The following is a 17,828-nucleotide window of genomic DNA, read 5'->3' as shown; positions in this document are numbered from 1 at the left end:
CTTCTGTTTTTTCTATTTAGCTGTGAACCCTCTGAGGAGAGAATAATAAATAAAGAATAATAAATAAAGAAATAAGCCATTTGTTTTATTAAGAGATTCTCCTACAACTGTCAGTAATGATGCTGTACATGCAGCAGTCTGGAGTTTGGATATTTCTCAGGAGATGAGACTGGAAATCCTTGAGTCATCTCCTGATTACCACAATGAGAGAGAGGAGTCTCAAAAGCCTAGAGGATTGATCAGGATACAGGAAGATAATTGCTGAAGAAGTTTTAGGATCACTGTGTTTCATGGCAGGGGCTGGCTTCCCATTTCCCTATCTCAACTTCCTCTTCTCCATCTGCAAGTAGAATTATGGTTGAAGATCACCTCTGCCCACAAGCAGGTGAGGAAAGGCACACAGCTCTTTATTCCATTGTTGGTAATGTTGTTTTTTGATTGACATAATATTACAATTTGAATGCACATTCCAGAAATAGTCTCATCACTGGAACAGAACAAGGCTAAACAAGGTTATCAAAGGATTGGGAAATGTAGTGCATAGGAGTAGGAACGATAACACTCCTACTCCGCATATGATAATGATTTGATACTGGACTGAGTCTAGAGCAGTTCCACTGTAGATAACAAATCCAAAGTAAAAAAAAAAAAAAAATGTAATCAAAGATGATGGTGCTTATGTGTGTCCAAAAAAAATTATTTGCAGATAGATGTTCACAACTCTGGCATTGTGCCTCTGCCCAGAATATTTGTCCAAATATTAAAAAATAGTAAATATAAAAAATGGACTTTTAATGTAGTCCCGTGTCCATGAATTTTCAGCTGCACTTTGGCAGTAAGTCCTAAATGTGATAAAAGACTCTGCACCATTACATTTTGCTTTTCTCTCTCTTTTTTTTTTTTTTTTTTAATCTTTTCTTTGTCTCCACAGGCAAAGCTGAAAGCATAGCATAGATCTTGAGTTATGGCTGGTGTATTTTTCTAAGCTAAAGTATCTTGTTAGCTCTTATGCTAATGATTGCAGCAGAATCCAAGCCTCTGTGGAAATTTATGGGAAGAGAGCTTACTGCTGAGCATTGTGTTGGACTTTGGATCTTCCTTTGGGTCCCTCCAGAGATGGACTTAGGCAGTGCCTCATATGTAACATCCAGGTAGAAAGCCTTTTTAGAAAGTCTCTTTAGAAAGTCTCTGTCCCCATTTTACAGATGGACTTTTGAGACACAGGAGGAATAAAGCCAAATGCTTCAAAGACACTTAGTGGAGGTTAAGTGCTGAGTTTCCTTTGAAGGTTTAAACCCAAATGACATGCTTGTGATCATGTAAGAGATTTGTATCACCCATGGGAGCAGAACCATTTTTTCAGGGTAGTGTCATAACCACTCCACAATCCTTCCTCTTTCTTCTCCCTAAAGCTCCCACTGACTTCAAAGGTGAAGAATTATGGCCCACATCCCACAGCACTGTGAGCTCAGACGTGTGTACAGAGCTTTAGCCACACATATATTCCATCAGGGACACTGACTCAAGTAAAACTACACAGACAGTGGGGAGGGAAAGAAATTTTTGCAAGGCTGGGATTTCTCTTTAATTCTCATAGTCCCTTCCTTTAACCTTAAAAGTTTAACTGAGAAATGCAGGGTGTACCTAATAACTGAGTTTGTGGTCCATCTGTACTGTCTGTAGGAGAGCTGTAACCTGAAAGAAATAGGAATAGAATAAAGGAGTGTTACCTTACTAAGTAAAACAAAATATTCTTTATTTTTAATGCCTCAGTGAGATACATTATTCAGTTTTCCACTAGAATTATATACAAATATGAGTTGGTTGGGTTCTTAGAAAACTGCACGGCTTGCAGAGACTGGATGTAAAGAATCTATTTGTCTCTTATCATGTGCATCCACTAGAAGTGAGCACACCCCAGGTCATGCGTTTTTCTCCTGATCCAGCTGTTACTCTCCTATGTGAACAGCAAAATTAGAAGCTTGGATTTTTCAATGGACACATAATCCACTCCATTGTACATTTAAATACTGGTAGCAATATTCAGGTATTATTAGATAAGTCCATCCCAGGGGCACAGCAAATGTCTCAATCGTTCACTCTCAGCTCAAAACCAACAGATTCTTATCATTAAAATGTTAATTTTTTTTTTTTTTCACAAAATGGCAATAAAATAAAAGGGGGAAGGTACATCCTTTTGGTGCATATTGAGCCCATCCTTTTAAAATAACAGATCTTCTCTTTTCCAAAAACCCCCCAAACTTAAATTCTGGCTCCAGTTAAGAGTTTCCTAATTGTGTGTGACTGTTTCTTGACTTCCTGATCCCTGTCTGGTTTAAGGGTTTCTTAAATCAACAGGAGCAGCTGTCTCCCTGAAGCCAGGCATGGTGTGTGTCACTGACTGTGGAAAGGACCTGGATACAGGGAGGAGCGGAGGTGATTAATGGGGCAAGTGTCACAGCTTAGAGTGTGGTTGCACTACTGTGTAGGGGCATACTTACTGCAGTCATTTATCTTCTCTCCTCTGCCACACATACACTGAAACACACGTGCAGATTTTGTTTTTGCCAGGCATCAGAAGTTCAGGAATGCACACAGTGCAGCAGGACCTGTAGCTGATGCTGTGCCTCTCTAAGTGATGCCTTCTTTTGTCTTGTTCCTTGGGCAAGCAAAAGAAAGATTGACAAAACCCAGTCCTTGGTTTTAAGTTTATCTCTCTGCCATTGACAAATTTTCCCCACAGAAGAGAAGGAAAAAAAGGAAAGGGGCGGGGGGTGTGGGGGCAGAGGCAAGTAAATGTCTGTTTTGTGTACTGTATTTTAGGTTAGATAGAGAGAAGGTTAAATGTGGATGTAGGATTGCAAGTGATGGAATTGCACAAGGCAGTGAAAGGTGCTTCCCTTCTTGGCAAAGACCTTATACAACATCTGTTTTTTGGGTATCTAGACCTCCATCACCAGTGAGATGCACAAAGCTGCTTGGTCCCCAAGCGTTGCTGCTCCTGCTGTGTGTAGGAGCAGGTTGTGCTCACAGGCAAGGCTGTACCTTGCATTCCCCAAAGCAGCTCAAGTGATTCAAAACCAGGACCCAGCCTTCACTTCCCTTCAGCCAGAAGCAGGGAAGAAGAGACTTGTCTTATGTGGATGTTGACCCTTCAGATGCTTCCTCAAAATGTCACCTTCCACTTCAGTGCCTGAAGGCTTCCCTGACTCCTGCCTGAGAGTTCCAGTATAGGGAGATGCAAAGGTTTGGGATATCTCCATGGACCAATTAATTTGCAGCTTTGCATTACAGAGGTTACTGCAAGTGTAAAATGGCTACTCATTCCTCAGACTTGATTCCTACAATATAAATCTCTCCCTGTTTTTCACCAGGAATGGAAGCCATTATGTCCTTTGCTGCTGTAGCCAGCAGCATTTTATCTCTTTGACACTGTCAGTCTGCTCCTCGATCCCTCTGAGACAAACATGAATTCTTGCCAGACAAGGAGTTAACTTCCTTGGTCTTTCACAGGAAACTGGTGTCTCCAAGAGGTCTGACTTAGTGGGACTTACTGCTTCTTGAGTGCTGGCTCAGGGCTAAACTGAGAACAAGGTGCAAAGTACTTGCATACTCTGAGGAGTTCACCGGTTACACTGGTCATGCCAAGCCATGCCGGAAAGCCTGGAGGAAGGAATGACTCAGGGTAATGTGACTGAACCCTTAAAGAAGGACATGCTGTGAGGAGCACGGTGATTTGGCAAAGCAGGTTGAGAAGCGGTTTGGAAAATCAAAGGTCCAGCTGGTCTGTGAGACCCAATAGGCTGGGGCAGGGTCTCTTACATGGAGTGTTACCTCCATCTCCTTAGGATCCCCTGGTTCAGGAGGTATGGTCCACTTTTCTGTCTCAGTCAACTGGGAACAGCCTTTAGTGTGAATCCAGAGTGAGGTGTAGACTCATCCTGCATAATGCATGATGAGAAATCCCTGCTGCTTGGTCCCTCACATATATTAGGAGTGATGCAGATGGGGCTGCCATGAAAAAATTTTAAGGAGAGTCACTGGGAAGGTGGAAATCAGTTTTTCTCCCTAAGACTTGCTGAAAACTTTTGGAGATGCAGTATAAGCAAACAGGGTGGGAACAGACAAAAATTGTTGTGATAAAACAATGTGACCAATTGGAATGGGAAGAGGTGGGCTAAAAAACAAAAACAAAAGGCAAGTTTTAGAAAATGAGTACAGGAATTTTGTATAGTAGAAAACCAGAGATGGAATTAACCCAAGTAACAGAGTCACTGTACCAAGTGTTTCAGCATAGTGAGTGAGGGATGTTCCCCTCATGGGCTGTGCATGCAATGTCATTACCACTGACTCAGATTAACACTGGAAATCCTGGCAGCTTTACATGTACCTAGGGACTCAGAAATCTGAACCTGGGGTTTGCAGCTTAAACTGCTTTCCAGTGGTAAGGCACAGAAAATCACCAGAAAGTGCTTGGGTCCTGTTAGCAATCATCAAAGACTGCCCCCTTACAGCTCTTTTCTCTGCAGGGCATGTGGGCTCCTAAACCCTTGTGGTAGACCTGGGACTTTCACTGCTTCAAAACAAGTTGTTATCCTAATAATCAGAGACTTTTGGATTATCTGTCCATTACAGCTTGGATCTTGGCTCATTCCTGGGTCTGCTGCCCTGACCAAAGTCCTTGAACTTTCAACCTTTCTGCTATGTCTGTGAACATCTCTCCTCACAAAAGCAGAGACTGAAGGAGCAGTTCTTGTGGAAGTCCCTTCCTCAGATATACCAGGAATGTTCCAGGGATTTATGTGTTTCAATGCATGGTCTTCTCTATTCAGACCTAATAGCATGTAAGGATAAGGGGGTTTACCCTGTGTGCATCTTCCTGTGTCTGCATTTGCTATACTTTCCTCTTTTTAAACTGTTAGGTTCTTAAACAAACACATATACAAGCCAAATCTTACAGGCCTTACTTAGTCCATGGTGACCTCAGCTGAGAACACATCACAGGAATTTGTTATTAAACAGCCAATAATTTTTTTTGAACAACCAGAGAATAAAGGTCCAAGTAACTCACCCAGATGTAACACTTGAAACTACATTTTCATGAAGGGACAGAGCAAAATCAAAACTAGCTAAAGTTTCCTTTAGTAAAATACTAGTTTCACTTTTTTAAAAGAGAGTATATTAATTGGGAATTTCTTTTCTTTCTTTCTTTTTTTTTTTTTTTTGAGTTCCTAATTACCTCCTGTGTTCCGATCCTCTAGTGGGTTTGTGTGCAAAAGTGGTGCTTAGGTGGCTTCAAGAAGGCTGAATTAAAACATGCAGTGTTTTGTGGGTTCCTTAACCAATGCCACCTGGGCTATGGCCTCTCTCTCTCTCTCTTTCAGGTACCAAACTTCATCAACACAACACTCCCACCCCATGAGCAGGTGACAGCTCAAGAAATAGACAGCTACTTCAGACAGGAGCTCATCTACAAGAGGAATGAGAGGATGGGGAGAAGAGTGATGTCACTTTTAAGGGAAAACAGAGACAAGAGCTTCTTCTTTGCCTTTGGAGCAGGTATGGCATGATTTTTTTTCTGTTTTACTCTGTTACTATGATTGGAAGTAAAGTGTTTGGAATGATTCAGGTCTCAGCCTGTGGGAAAATTTCTTACAAGGCTTTCCTTTGAAAGAATTTTGTTTGTCCAGACCTACTTCTAAAATTGAGTGAGTTGTTGTAGGAGGTGGATCTAGGTCCAGGCAGGCTGCACACAGGCTGCACTTACTTTGTTTTCCATCTGGCTGTGGAAATGTGAAGCTGTAAGCACTTTTCATGGTGTTGTGTTTGTTCCCTTCCCAGACCTGTGGGTTGCTTTGCCACAGGTGTAGATGATTCAAGTGCCTTTGAATTCATAAGCCCATGTGCTGATGGCAGTGAGTGGCAGAACACAAACCCTTTGGTGGCACAGGCACGTGTGTGTTGCTCCAGGCACTGGCCCAGGATTTGAAACCTTCTGGGGTTGCTGCAGTTAAACCTTCTCAATGGGTGACTGAGCAGCTTTGGTGCTATGTCTGTACAGACTGGCTGGTTTGGGGCTTTGCATGAGTGCATGAGTTGTGTGTGTAGCTGAATACCAGCATTTTAAAACATAAGGTAAAAGTCCCAAGTGTCCCTCTTCCTGTTTAAGTGCTCTCCCTGAAGTCTGGAGAACAAAGATGTCTGCAGTACTTCTGTGAGCCTGCGACAGTACAGGCTACTGTCCTCTCTCTCCCTTTTTAAATTTCTTTTCCCTTATCCAATGGAATTCATATTTCTGTGTGATAAGAGTATAAATAATAACCATTCAGGCCCCAGCTCAGCAGAATCCTGAGCACCAGCTTAAGTGTCTCTTTGAGCTCCCTCGACTTCAAGGCAGGCTGAGATTGCTGTGTTGAGAACCAGTCTGCTCCTCCTGCTCCCTCTCCTTGGCAATTTCTCATTTTTGACAGAACTTTTCTTCTCATCCCATGGCTCTCGCTATGAACTTTGGCAAAAACTCACCTTTCGCTACTCACTTCAGTGGGAATTTTGATTAAAGACTGGGTTTTAGCAGAGACACGTGCATTTTGATGTATTTATTTTTTGAGTGTATCCGGACTGAATTTTCCCAAGCTTATTTAATCTCAGGCTTGGCTGATATTTCTGGCCAAGAAGTTTTGCTTAACTGTTGTTACAGTAGGAAAATATATCATGATGGCTCATAATTGGACAGGCATTCATAAAAACCAGCCTGTCTAACCCAAGGAGCGAGGTTTATCGGAGATTATCGAACACGATGGTTTAGAGAACTGCTTCCAGTTTTGGAAATCCCTTAACCAGTACATAAATGGAGCTCAGAGGATAAACTGGGCATCACTGCCTACTTGTCATGCTCTACACCTAGTCCACAGACCATGGACTAGGTGAGTCATGGATCCAACCCACTGCAGCTATTTGTTCAAATAACAGAGGTGAAATTAAGCCAATGGAAGCTAATTCTTTGTTACATTCTTTAGAAAGGCACTTCTAACTTACAGGAGGTTTTAACTTTGTTCCCCTGTCCCCATCAGAGGGCACCTACCTGAAACTCCCAGCGAGCATCCCTTGGGAAAGCTGGCTCATAAAGAGCAAGGCTCACTTTGTCTTTTAGGCCCATTTCTGGTGATGTTGAAAACTGCCTTTGTTGCTGGGTTGTTTTGTTTTCCCAGCACTGAGCGTGGAAGGACAGAACAGACAAACGGGTTTATTGAAAACTGGGGTGTGGGAGATGCCAAGGGAAGCTTTTTGTTTTGGGTTCTTTGTTCCAGCGTCCCTTTGGCTTTTCTCACCAAATTGGGCCATCCCTGCAGGCTATCCCTCCTTTAAATACAATTAATTCCTGCTTTCTTCTCTGGGGTGTTTTTTTCTTCATGCAGAGAACACTAAGAATATTAATTTTTTTTCAATGCCAAAACTTCTATGTGACCAAAGTGCAGGCAAGTTCATTTCTTCTTATGATTCAAATGCAATTTTTTTTTCTGAAGGACTTTTGTTTCCTCTTTTCCCCCCATGCACTGAATTTGAAGAGTGGGTTTTACTGATAAATCTTTTATTTTGCGTCCATATATCAAGTTCTTTTATTTTGAGGGATTTCTTTGGTATGTGCTTGGGTCATGAATTCAAATTGTTTTATAAAACTTTGAGGGTTTGTTTTTGCCTTTTATAAAAGTAAAGGATGTTTTTGATGAAAGTTGAGGCTTTCACATATTCCCATGAATTCTGAAGTGCAAAATTTTAGTGCAAAATGCACTTTCAGTTAGGATAGGCATGATAGTCTGTAGGAGTTTATTTGCCACCAGAGCAATGCAATTTGAGATTGTGCATCTCTAAGACTGACATGATGAAGGGGAAATAATTTGAAAAAAAATATTCTGGACAATGTGCTTCAGAAGATAATGCCCTTTATGCCAAGCATCATGTCTGCATTAATCCCTTAATTCTGAGGATATTGGAACTAATGAATGAATAGTAATTATATATGTGAATTATGAATTGGTTCCCAAATTTCATAATCTCCATCATAGTTTCTGGGAAAGGAAGAATCGGATAAAACTGTGCTGCCAAATAAAATTAGGAAAATAAGTATTTTCCTAAGTAAGAAAATAAGCCTGTTATGAGAAAAGCACCTTGGAAGTACTTCAACAAATGCAGTTTTACAGACCAGGGCTGCTCTAGGAGGGAGCCCCGAGCCCTGCAGGATGATTCATATGGACTCAGAGGTATCCTGTTACTCCCAGGTATAACTGGAGCCAAGGGGCTGGGAAATAGGATCTCTCCCAGAAAACAGCCCTCCTGAGGCTGAGCCCTGCCTGTTCCTCTGGTGGCCTCCCTGCAGGGAGCTGTACCTTGTGCATGCTGCTGTAGTGAAGTTTTACCTGGCTTTTGCACAGCGGCATGCAGCTCCTGAGGCTCTGTTGCTCTCTTGGGACATCATCCTCAGCTTATGGTAAGATTTCAGTGCCGTGGATGGGTAGTTCTGTAACATCTAATAATTAATTAGTATAATAAGTTTGACTAAGGCAGAAGGCACCACGCAGGTGTCTTTGCAAATTGCAATCAGGTTTGGCTCAGTGTATCCTGCTCCATGATTGCAGAACCAAAAAAAAAACACAAAAAACCCCAAGCAAATCCAGTGAGTGGCTTCAAATGAAAAACAAGATGATGATATCCTGGCAGCCTGGTGGTGCAGGAGCCTGGTGCCACCGAGCTGGAGGATGCAAGTGTCTGATTTTTTGGTAAAAAAAATGGGCATTTGTGGAAAACAAAATTTTTCTCTTTTCTTCTGGAAAAACAAGTCCATTTTTGCAGCTGTCAATCAAAATCCCAGGTGCTTGGGTGTCATTGCTCTCCTGTAAACTGGGATTCCCACTAAAATTTCACTATGTGCCACTTAGAGCTGTGCTGTAAAGACCTTGTGGTGCATCCTAGGAGAGCTGGTTCTGAGTCTGGCCTGTAACAGCACAAGGCTGTGAAACATCCTGCAGACAAATCCTGGGGACAAAGGAGTAGGCAGGGGACAGACATTTGAATATCCAAGCTGAGATAAAACAGTTTTTCATAAAGTGAACCAAAGTTTTTTTTATGCTATTGAAAGATGGGAGGTTTTGTTTCAGTCAAAAGTATTAAAACAAACCAAAAAAATTACACAATTCTAAAAGGAACTTTTCAGTTTTCTGTCATTCTTAAAAATAAAAAATAGACTTTTCAATAGATGTCTGCCTTTTCCGTCTTCCATGACTTTACTTATTATTTAAATGTGTTGAAGTAATTCAGACTTTTAATTTATTCCTTTATAAAACACGTAGAAGTGAAAATAGCAATTTTTTCTTTCTACTTTCATTTCTTTCTCTTCTCCAAGAAAAATACAGGCTCTGGGTAAAAGAGACCCAGCTCTGTATCCAGTTCTGTGGACTTTGTTCCACTACTGCCAGTGTTTACCATGTTCAAACTTAATGTGAAAATCTCACCATATCTGTATTCACAGTAACTGTACCCTAGGAATGAAACAGCAGTTATTGTTTGTGCAGTTAAATGATATTTTTCATTTAATGGACAGGGCAGCTTTTCCCTTTGAATGAATAAAGGTAGCTAAATAGAGCACTTCCACATAAAATTTGGGCATTTACATGGGTTTTGTGTTTTGAAAATCATGATGGTTTACTTGGAATTATTAATCTGCAATAACAGTGAGGTTCCTTAGATATCATTTATACAGACAATTTATAAAGGTCCATTTACAGTCAAGAGACACACAGCCAAGAGCACACAGGCTGTTAAAAAGAGTTAATATTTTGGCAGCTAAGACCATACACATGAAGTCAATGTTTAAGAAAAAAACCCACTCTGGCTTATTTCATTTTTATGGGCAAATAATTTTCAAGTAACACTTATGATAACAGATGGATAAATTTATGTCTGCAGTTAATTTGAACGATAATTTCCTTAGGATGTTTTACTTGCATTTTTTTTCTTTCTTTCTTTCTTTTATGAGAGCTGTCAGTTTTTTAGCTGAGAGCTGGATTTACTGCTTCAGAAATTCAGATGCTGCTCCAGTTCACAATGTTTATTAGCAGCCAAATCAGTAGGCTTTACGGCAGTGGGGTTTGTTGCTTAAAATAATAAATATATCATAGAGAATATTCTTTTACTGAGACAGAGTTGAAATGCAAGTAACATAGCATCTCCCACAGCAAGAGGGGAAGCAACTGTCTCTGGACCACAGTTCTGGAGTGGAGGAAAGCACATGTTAAACCATCCCACCAGCCTGCACAACATCTGAGAGGTCAGAGAGGACCCAGCTGTTGTCTGTGTTGTGGTGGAAGCCAGATTGCCCACAGCTCCTGATGAAGCTGGTGATAACAGAGATCTGGTTGTGTGACAGTCAGAGCATTCTTGCTCATCTGCAGGCTTAGGTGGCTGAGTTTATTTATATTTATTGATGGATTAGGTATTTCTGAGATATTCTGCAAGAAAATAAATACAGGCTTTGTTGCAGATGTCTGTGTGCTGCCATGAAAGCAGAAGAATCCATCCCAGAGTAGCAACAGCAGAAATAGAATTTGATCATTCCTATGCTCAGAACTGGTGAATTCCGTGCCCATTCTTCAAGAGTTCTCTCAGTCATCACTGGATGGGCAGCATCATCAGGAATTATTCTGGTCATCATAAATTAGACTGTTAGTAGGAATTATTGAATAGTTCGGGCTGAAAGAAACCTTTAAAGGTCATCTAATCCAAGCTCTCAAACAGCAGTTTGAGAAGTAAATGTTCTCTGGTGGTTCTTCATAATGGGGCTCAGAAGTGGGGTGCACTCTGTTTTCAGTAGGGAAAGGGAGAATTGTGCAACTTTTCTTTAGGGTGGGACTGGAACGAGAACACAAGAATATAAAATCTCTTCATTGTAGTCCTCAGCTGCAGCTCTTTCCCTTTTGTCCTCTCTGCAGAGGATTCCCAAGGGAATTTCAGCACACATCATTTTAGATACTTGGTGTACCAAAGACAGAGGCAGGCTCAGCCTTCTCCTTCTGCAATGAGCAGGAGTTATGGACATCTCCAAGGTGACTCAAGTCTTCAGTGGTCTTGATCACTACAGAGATGTTCTTATTTTTCTCTGAAAACTAAATCATTCCTGAGGACGTATCCAGATGATGTAGCTTGAACATGCTTCATCAGTGGGTAGTGAGCTGGCCACAACTGAGCTGGAAGGTTATGGATGTCGAATTTTGGGGGAAGGGGCCAGAGGAGAGTGGCAGTGGGATTTTGTTCGAGAACCATATTTCGACTCAGTAGTTTGGAAAAGGAAAGGAAGTGATAGATACTATGAGCAACTGCAACTCAACTAATTAAAATCCTGAGAGCCTTTGTGAAAGCCATTAGCACCTGCCATGGGATCTGGCACTGGGGTTCACATGTGTTACTTGGAAGTGTTTTTTCAGGAGGAAAGTGCCTTGAGGCCGCTGTCCAACTGCACACTGAGGGATGGGGATTTACAGATGTCGAATATGCAAATAGCTGCTTTGCACACCCAATTGAGGCAGTATTCAGTACAAATCAGGCACCAGCGCCACTGTTGTGTCACTGGGAACCAACTCATTGGAAGTCTGGTCCTCTCTCCACCAGAATTGTGGAGCTCTTTACAATTTTCACTCATCATCTCAGATCCTGTGTGGAACACAAAAGGAAAAAAAGGAGGGGATAAAAAGAAAAACGAAAGCATTTGCAGGCTGGAATATAAAGAGACTTTATCCCCCAGGTCAGGAGTCCTGATCCAATGCTGATTAGTGGTGCTACTGACATCACCAGCACAGTTCATCAATGGGGTTGTCTCAGTGGAGCAAGAAGTTGGCGACCAGGAGATTGAACTTGGCCAGCCTACAAAAGAGAAGAAAAGGGTGAATTAACAGTTTGCAGATGCTAGAATTCCCTCTGCTCGTGTTTATTTGGGCATCCAGATGCTTGTAGTGAGGTCAGCCTGGTTTTGTGTATGGATTTCTTTTACTGTTAGTTTTTAAGGCACAGTATCACTTTGCTTTTAGAAATAGGCTTGCATGCTAATTTTGACAAAACCATGCAACTGATTAATTTAAAAGTCTTCATTAAACAGGCAATGCCTGATTCTCTTTTCAGACACTCTTTTGTAAATCAGGAGATACTCCACTGGGGAAAAGCTTGTTCCAAGTGCAAATCCAGCCTGCAGTCTTTAAAAAAAAAATTCAAGGGAACTTTTTAATGTACACTGATCTTGTATAACACAGGGGTTTTGAAATCCCTGAATATTTGCTTTTCACCTGAAGCTTAAATCAGCAAAGAACACCTCAGTTAAGGAGGCCAAAATAAACCTGCCTGCACCACCCTTTTGTGAAAAGGGAACTTCTGTTCCAAAGGCTGATTCCTGTAATTCTGATTTGAGAAATTCCTGTTGTATAACAAGATACTAATTGTAGAAATACAGCATAGCCTACACAATGGTGAGAGCTGTCTTGAGGACTCTGTCACCTGTACCAACCAAGAAAGGCAAAACACATAGCAGGTGAAAGAAAAACCTCCAATATTTGAGGTTGCAATTTGTTTTTTCCCATGTATGTCATCACCTAAACTGTTGAGGTAAGCTGGGCAAGCCCTGGACTGTGTTTGGTGGTCTGGTGGAGAATTCATTGTGCTCAACACGGAGTCCTGCCTGGCTACTGCCCACCTTCGCTTTCACTGTTGTTCCACTGAAAGTGTGTGCGACCCCAAATCCTGGTCTTTTTTTTGCCAGTTGCAGGTATTCAAACAAATGCTGAAAACAACTAAAATGAGCCTTGCAAACTGCAGTGTGTACGTTCACCAGCTCTGGTGTAATTTTGCCCATGATGAATAGGGAAAGTTGCCTGTGCGCTGTAGGATTTGGGTTTAAAGAAGCACATACATTAATGTCAGCTCCTCTGGGTCCCTGACATTTTCATATCATATTTATTATTATGCCTGTGCCAAGTTCTACTGTGTAAGTCTAATTCTGTCTCTTTGTTCTCAAAGGAAAGAAAACTCTATTGGCCCCTCCTGCCCTATAATATAAGGATTTTGGTTATATCCTTACTGTATTTCTCTTCAACATCTGAGATGTAAAAAATGTGGACATAATTTGGGAAATTTACTCTTCATAAATGAAGAAGCATGAGAGGCTTAAGCACTCTGCTGAACAGGAATGGGCTTAAGCATGGGATGAAATACTTTTTCACCCACACACACACGCAAGAGCTTGCTGTGGATCCACAGGCCACCCTGTAAGCTCTCAGGAGACCAGGCAGAGCTCCCATATAACTCTAGGTTTCATAATGGGAGTGTTGAAATCAATATATGGATGCCAGACAATTCATCACTTCCCATCCCAAAACTCAGCTGAAAATTCTCATCCAGCTCTAGCAGTGCTGTTGGGAAGATTTTAAAAGAACAGTGAGGTGAACCCAAGGACTGGCAACCTTCCTCTAGCACTGAGGTTTCTGTGGGATGTTCTGTGAAAGGCAAGCAGATTGCAAAGTGCCCAAGGATCTTATCTCAGCTGACATACCTTTGTGTGCTGCCTGCCCTGATTAAAATGTCTCTGCACCCAAGTGTTAGTCCCTCTGCAGTCTGGTGTTGTCCCAGCGCAGAAGAAAATCTGGTTACACCTTTTCCTTGAATTCAGAGCCTGGAGTGCAAGCAAAGATCATTCAGTGGTGTTTCGAATTAATGCAAGTTGATGGGGTTGGCCTGAGTTCATGTTCCTTTCTTCTGTCCCTCCTGCCTGGGTGCGTACTCCGGAGGAGGAGCCGGGATGTCCCAAGGCATCCTGGACCACCATAGCTGAATTCCCTGCAGCTCCACTCTTGGAGCCTCCAGCTGTTGGAGCAGAAGCTGGAAAGGGAGTTTAGTAAAGCCAGGAATTTAGGAACCAGTTTGTACTACTTGTCGTGTTGGTCTCTTAGAGGTTTACGCCATTTCTGACCAGTTTTAGAGCCAAGTTGCAGGAGGACTGCAGATGGAGAAGAACCAGTGGTAGTCTTGGTGCCCTGGAAAGGCAGGGCACAACTGTTGGCTGGAGTCAGTTGTTGTGCAAAAGTGAATTTGAAGCTGAAAGCTTTAGAAAGCCTGGCTGTAATTTATGTGGATTTCTTGAGGATTTTTACTGGTATGGAAACTGGGACTGGAAATCTCATTAAACTGGGCGTTCTTGTGAGAGTTTCAGGTTTTCTTAGTCATGGTTGTGCCAGGAATATCATCAGAGAAAACTTGCTGAGAAAGGATTTATGGATTTGGGATCAGATCCTATTCTCACAGAATTAATGGTAGTTCTGCAACTGACATCAAGGTGACTGGCATGTGCATCTGGATGAGACGTTATTTATTTGTCATTCCAGGTCTTTAATCTAGGCTGCTACTTTCACATCAATACCCTCTTTATAAGCCTATTAAATACCAGGTCCATTGTTACTTTCTCTGGTAGATCAGAAGAGATGTGTCAAGGAAAAGAAAATGTATGCGTAGTATACCTCTGCCCAAAAACAATATTTAAACATCAGAAATGTAAAGTGAAGGTAGAGTTACTTAGAGGGGCAGAAGGGAAATAATTAAAGCTCCAGCCGGCAAGACGAGATGTCGTAAACTTCAGTTATTCACCTCTCTTAGACATTCAAAACACAAACTCTGCCACCGTTCAGGCATTTTATAGAGGCCTGCAGAAAGCAACAGAGCTCTCTTGGACAAAATTTCTCTGGTGGCAACTGAAACTGGGCTCAAGCCCAAATCCAATAGCTGAGCTGCCATCCGAAACTGGAAAAAGTGTGGGTTCGTGCCTGAATCTCAGCTCCCTTTCTGCTCTCTTTAGTAGAAAACCTGAATCTGGACTGGACTGATGGGGAGCGAGAAGAAACTTCAATCTGGGAAAACTGTTGCTGTTTCAAATTGGGTTTTGGAGAGATTACTCACAAAACTGGAAAATATGGTAATTCTTGGCAAAAATTGACTGACTTGGAGGTAGACAAGTCCTTCTTCCTAGCAAAGTTTGCTAAAGAGTTGTGAACTGAAATATGGCAAAATACGGTTTCAGATTTACCCAGCTTTGCTCCCAGTCAACCTTCATCCAGGCAGTGGGAATGAAGCGGTAGGTGAACAAACGAAAAGCCAGATGGATCTGCCTTGTAACTTCTAGTTTGCAAGAGATAATCAATGAGACCTACCAAATGCTTAGATGTAGACACAGTTTTGCTCATTGCCTGACAATTATTCTGCCAGAGAGCTTCCAAACACCTTTTTAATCTAAACACAACATTTTGGTGGAGTTCAGGTTTGGAACTCTGTGTCAGAAAAGTGAAATCTCCTATCATTTTCCTGGAATAATGTTGCAGCAGTGAAACCTATGTGACTTGTATTTAAATTAATAACTTAAGTATTTTTGAGTATTTTTCTGTACTTTATTATGGGAAATTCCTTAAATACTGAGGTTTGCAAACTTTTTAAAATAGTATTTATACACTGGAGGTAAATGGAGAGAAAAATCAAGTGCCACCACTGGGTTCACTCGATATGAAATTCAGCACCAGTTTTCAGTATTTATACAGAATTCACATTCACTTTGTGTTTTTCCTTGAGGTGTTTGAGGTACAGTGAAACTGCTGTGAGGTTCTTATCACTTAGCAATCTGGTCTGGTTCCAGTTGAAAATTCTGCAGTACCTCTCACTGGGAGGATTGGTTTAAAAGGAACAGAGATCTGCCAAAGAAATAAAGACTTCATTATTGACATCAATGCTATTTTTAATCTGGTTTCCTAAGGAAATGAGGCTTAGGCAACGGCAGTGTTTGTGAGTGTGTGTGTGTGTATATATATAGGTGTGTGTGACTATGTCCTTTGCCCTCGTAAATTTTTCATCTGTTGGCTGATTATAACCAAACCTGACAGATGGCTGAGTCTCCAAGATAATAAGTTCTTGCATGCTTCATGAAAATAAGTGATTGGATAGAAGAAAAAGACATTCATAGTGTGCATCCACTGAAAGGGCACAGCATGAGCTCAACTTTTATTAGAGCGCAGAAAGTCCCAATGGGAGAGGGAGGTGAGCCACATCCCCCTAGACAACAGCATTTTTCTGGTTCCTCTGCATGGGGGAAGGTCTGGTGTGTAGTAAATAGATGAGACATGGCATGGTTTAAATGTAATGATGATGTTTACAGCAAAGTTATTATTTAGAGTATCTGAGGAGCCACATTACCTCTGGGCTGCCCTCTAATGAAGTGTTCATTCTCAAGGCCAGAGCAATAGCAGGGAGCAAGTTAATAAATGTGACCGAGGCATGGCTCCAGGACTCTATAAACCTAATGAGTCGTGGGCACTCAAACTGTGCAGCCTCACTACTGCTAATTGGCCAAGTGTGCCATCAACCATGGCCAGAAATGTTCTTAAGTGGACAAGGGGTGAAAAGAGCATCAGAAACTCCTGTGAGTCCAGGAGGCAGCCTGGGGCAGCATTCCTGTGTGCAGAGTTCGGGAACACCTTCCCCAGAACCAAGGTCATTCCCCTGAGAGCTGAAGCAGCTCACTGCAGTGGGGAACAAAACTAAGAAACAAAGGAAAAAGTAAAGACTGACCAGGAGGAAAGGGGTTTGCAACTTTAGCTTATCAGACTAGGGGATGGTTGTCACATAGCAGTTGGAGAAGATGCTCCAAAAACATTGTGATGAGGAGAATTCTTGAAACGTTTCCAAAGAAAAATACAGATGGGGATCACAAAAGGCAAGCAAGGGTTAGTGCTTAATTTTACTCTTTTTAGCTTGAAATTGAAATTTATGTATTTAGTATCTTGGTAACAGTGGCAGCTGTTGGGGTGGGACTCTCCCTCTTGAACTTAAGGTGTCTGAAAGTTCAGTGTGTGTTCTGTATAAGACCATCAGTTCCTTTGAAACCCTCAGAGGACAAATCCTCCCACTTACCTCAGATGCATATTTTAAGATGGCAGGAATTGTCCTCTGGAGATATCTTTCCACTGACCACAGAGGAAACCTAAAAAACTGGCCTCCAACAGATGCCTGACTTTCAGATGAGTGGGATTTATTGAACCCTGCGAGCAGAAGTCAAGAATTCAGGGTGTTCTGTCCTTACCTCTACCTGACCTTGAACAAGCTGCTCGGTGCACTGAGCGCTCCCTGAGCAACGTTTTGCATTACTGCAATACAATGGTAGAACATTGTTAGTCCTGAGGCAAATTTGCAAGCAGAAGATTGACACAGGATTGCTTTTTATCATGCCTTGGAGAGCATCTTGGCATGGTCTCAAGGGGAGAAGAAATTCCTCTGCCACCAGCTATGGAAAACTCATCCCAGGCTAGGTTTCTTTGGGGTGGGAGAAGGAGCTGTAACACCCAAGTTGCAACTTTGGCATTCTGTTGTGTGATATGGTTGGATCCCAAGGTTCATCAAACATTTTGTCCACTGTGCAGATGTCCTTTTGAACCCCAGTTCTTAAACCAAACTCTCCAGCTCTGTGGTTGCATGAAAGAGGTGCATTTGGACATGCAGAAGTGTAAAGAGTTTCCATCTTTCCTCTCCTCTTGGCTTGAGGGAACAAAAGCCACTTCAGTGCCAGCGCAGTCATTCCCAGCCTGGTCTGCCTGGAGACAGAACAGCAGACGGGAGAGCACGCCCTCATTTCTGTTCATCAGGCATGGTTATCCCTTCTGCAAGGGAAGAAACAAGCAGTCAAAACCAAAATACCCCCATATTTTGGCATCCTATGTTTCTGATTTTTCGCTGTTCGTTTACAGCCAGGCCAAATCTGTGCA

The 17,828-nt window shown here is 41.9% G+C and overlaps 1 protein-coding gene across 1 annotated transcript in view; it reads left to right on the top strand.

Annotated features, from left to right (window-relative positions):
- TRABD2B (TraB domain containing 2B) overlaps nucleotides 1-17,828 on the top strand; it is a 261,364-nt gene that overhangs the window by 153,829 nt on the left and 89,707 nt on the right. The window contains exon 4 of the mRNA XM_041483560.1: nucleotides 5,385-5,559. Coding sequence (XP_041339494.1) covers nucleotides 5,385-5,559 — 175 coding nt within the window. The remainder of the gene's footprint in view (nucleotides 1-5,384; nucleotides 5,560-17,828) is intronic.

This window comes from Pyrgilauda ruficollis, unplaced genomic scaffold (assembly GCF_017590135.1).
Source record: "Pyrgilauda ruficollis isolate IOZ18807 unplaced genomic scaffold, ASM1759013v1 scaffold6, whole genome shotgun sequence".
NCBI classification, from domain to species: domain Eukaryota; kingdom Metazoa; phylum Chordata; class Aves; order Passeriformes; family Passeridae; genus Pyrgilauda; species Pyrgilauda ruficollis.
Note: the sequence above shows the minus strand (reverse complement) of the source record. Positions and strands in the feature narration are given on the sequence as shown.